Source organism: Austrofundulus limnaeus, unplaced genomic scaffold (genome assembly GCF_001266775.1).
Source record: "Austrofundulus limnaeus strain Quisiro unplaced genomic scaffold, Austrofundulus_limnaeus-1.0 Scaffold416, whole genome shotgun sequence".
Taxonomy (NCBI): domain Eukaryota; kingdom Metazoa; phylum Chordata; class Actinopteri; order Cyprinodontiformes; family Rivulidae; genus Austrofundulus; species Austrofundulus limnaeus.
In genome coordinates, this window is record NW_013952818.1 from 464213 (window position 1) to 466595 (window position 2383).

General features: G+C 43.9%; 1 protein-coding gene across 1 annotated transcript in view; it reads right to left on the reverse strand.

The window, feature by feature from the left end:
* The window catches only part of LOC106528986 (Down syndrome cell adhesion molecule), a gene marked incomplete at its 5' end in the record, with an annotated part of 83255 nt that overhangs the window by 63669 nt on the left and 17203 nt on the right, over nucleotides 1–2383 (reverse strand). The window contains 1 exon segment of the mRNA XM_014024282.1: nucleotides 1580–1858. Coding sequence (XP_013879736.1) covers nucleotides 1580–1858 — 279 coding nt within the window.

The window sequence follows — 2383 nt, forward strand, 5'->3', positions numbered from 1 at the left end:
ATTATATTATTTGTTTTGTTGCTTTCAGACTGTAGCTACTTTTAGCTAGCCTTTTGCTCTTTTCAACTTCACCTGGATTTTTGCTTTTTTTAATTTTTTTAAAGTTTTTCTAATTTTGTTCTTGTTAGCTTTTAGCTAGGGTTCTTATAGCTTTAACTGCATTTCCACTTCTTCAGCTAACTTATTTGGCCCTCAGGATTTACTACCTGTTTTTATGTAAGAATAAATAATCCAGTTTGATAGATAAAATCAGTGGTGGGCAGCACTAATCCAAAAATTAGCTCCGCAATTTCTAAAGTGCTTATGAAAATATTGAGATCCACAACTTCAAAAGTGCTTATGCCGTAGAAAAACTAGCGGAAGCTAGTTTTAAAGCGCAAGTTCAATTTGACACTTACTAACTGGCAAAAATTCATGTACAATATAAGCACAACACTGCCAACTAGCGGTGTATGAACTCTTTTACAGCTTAATTCTACAACCATTGATTGCTGGGGATGTGATTTCCTGAAACAGACCTTTGATCCTGGTGTAAAAATGAAAACGTTGTTGAGGATTGCTAGTTCAGCTGCTTCTTTGTCTTTTTCTTTCTTTTTTTTTGTAGATTTTTCAATAAAGAAGCATATTGGAAAACTGAAGGGATGCGTTCTGGGTACATGATGGATTTGATTAGTGACGGGAAATGAAAGCACGCAGTACAGGAAACTATCTTCCCTTCAAAATAAAAGCTTGGATTTTAACGTTTTCCATGTAGTTGCTCCAGTTGACCACTAGATGTTAGTCTTCACCAGCATAATGTCTTTAAATCATTTCTGCGTCTCTAACCCCGTTGCTTTGACCAATTACGTCAAGTACTGAGCTCCAGCGTTTAAACTTTTCTTTTTTTAAAAAAGGAGCTCTGATTGTGGGAAAATGAGAACCCTGACCGAAAGCAACAGTCCGCAAGGATGTATACCTTCTCAATAAATGAGTTTATCTTGGAGGGGTGGTGTTGGATAGATCACGTGTTGTGATTCATTGACAGCCAAACCTTCCGCTATTCAAGATAATGATGACTGGTAGATAATTATTTATTAGCGGTACTGCATTATTTTAATTTTTGAAAGCACAAATTTGCTTATGAATTGTAAAAATTAGTTAGACCYCTGAAGCGCAAATGAAAGATGTAGGTCCGCAATTAGCGGATTTGCGCTTTAARGGGCTGGTGCCCACCACTGGATAAAATGTAGACGGGCGGCTGTGGCTGAGTGGTTAGGTGAGTCGTCCTGGAACCAGAAGGTTGCTGGTTCGATCCCCCGTCCAGCCGTCTCAATCATTGTGTCCTTGTGCCTACTTCTGGTGGTCAGAGGGTCCGGTGGCACCGGTGCATGGCAGCCTCGCTTCTGTCAGTGTGCCCCAGGGCAGCTGTGGCTACAGTGTAGATTGCCATCATCAGTGTGTGAATGTCTGTTAGTGTAAAGCGCTTTGGGGTCCAGAGGGACTTGAAAAGCGCTCTATAAGTTCAGTACCATTTACCATTTAGACACGTCATCACATCTTTCTGTTGCACCACGTTTCTTAAACACTCCCTCCTCCTCACCTCGGACGATCAGCTGACTCTGGTGCTCCACAGCAGCAGCCTGGTTGCGTGCGATGCAGGTGTAGTTTCCGTTGTGTGCCAGCGTCAGGTTGGAGATACGCAGAGAGCTGGTGAAGTCTATGTTGTCTATGGTGACCCCCAGGCTGGCTGGGATGGGTCGGCGGTCCTTCTGCCAGGTGATGAAGACGGGCTGGTCGCCTGACATGACCACGCACGGTATGAAGACTCGCTGGCCAATGGAAAAACGGGGAAACTCAAAGGGGTGGATGGTGGGTGGGACTGCGAAAGAGAAATATCAGAACATTGTTGCAGTTAGTGTCTCTCAAGCACGTTGTTTTCATGTCAAAACACTGCGTGACTGTGCAGAAACTCTAAACGACAGAAGAAGTCTCCCCTCAGCTGGAGCTGTTGGATACCAACATGCTCACAACATCCCCGCTCTCTGCTGCTCTCCAGGGACACTGCAGCCATCGTGAGAACCAGATGCTTTGAAAATTAATGATTTAAAATACTATTGGAATAAGCAGCACTTCAGCGCTTATTTAATTCTCAACAAAATAGGCATAATAGGCTCCTGGGGATTCCCTCTCAGCAGCTGTGGAATGCTAAGCAGCTGAGAGGCAAATTAGCCGAGGCGGAATAACGCCGTAGCTTTGCCTACGCTGTGTGATTTTCCCCCTCGCACACTCGTTAGTTCATCAAGACCCGCCAGAGAGAGAGAGAGAGAGAGAGAGAGAGAGAGAGAGAGAGAGAGAGAGAGAGAGAGAGAGAGAGAGAGAGAGAGAGAGAGAGAGAGAGAGAGAG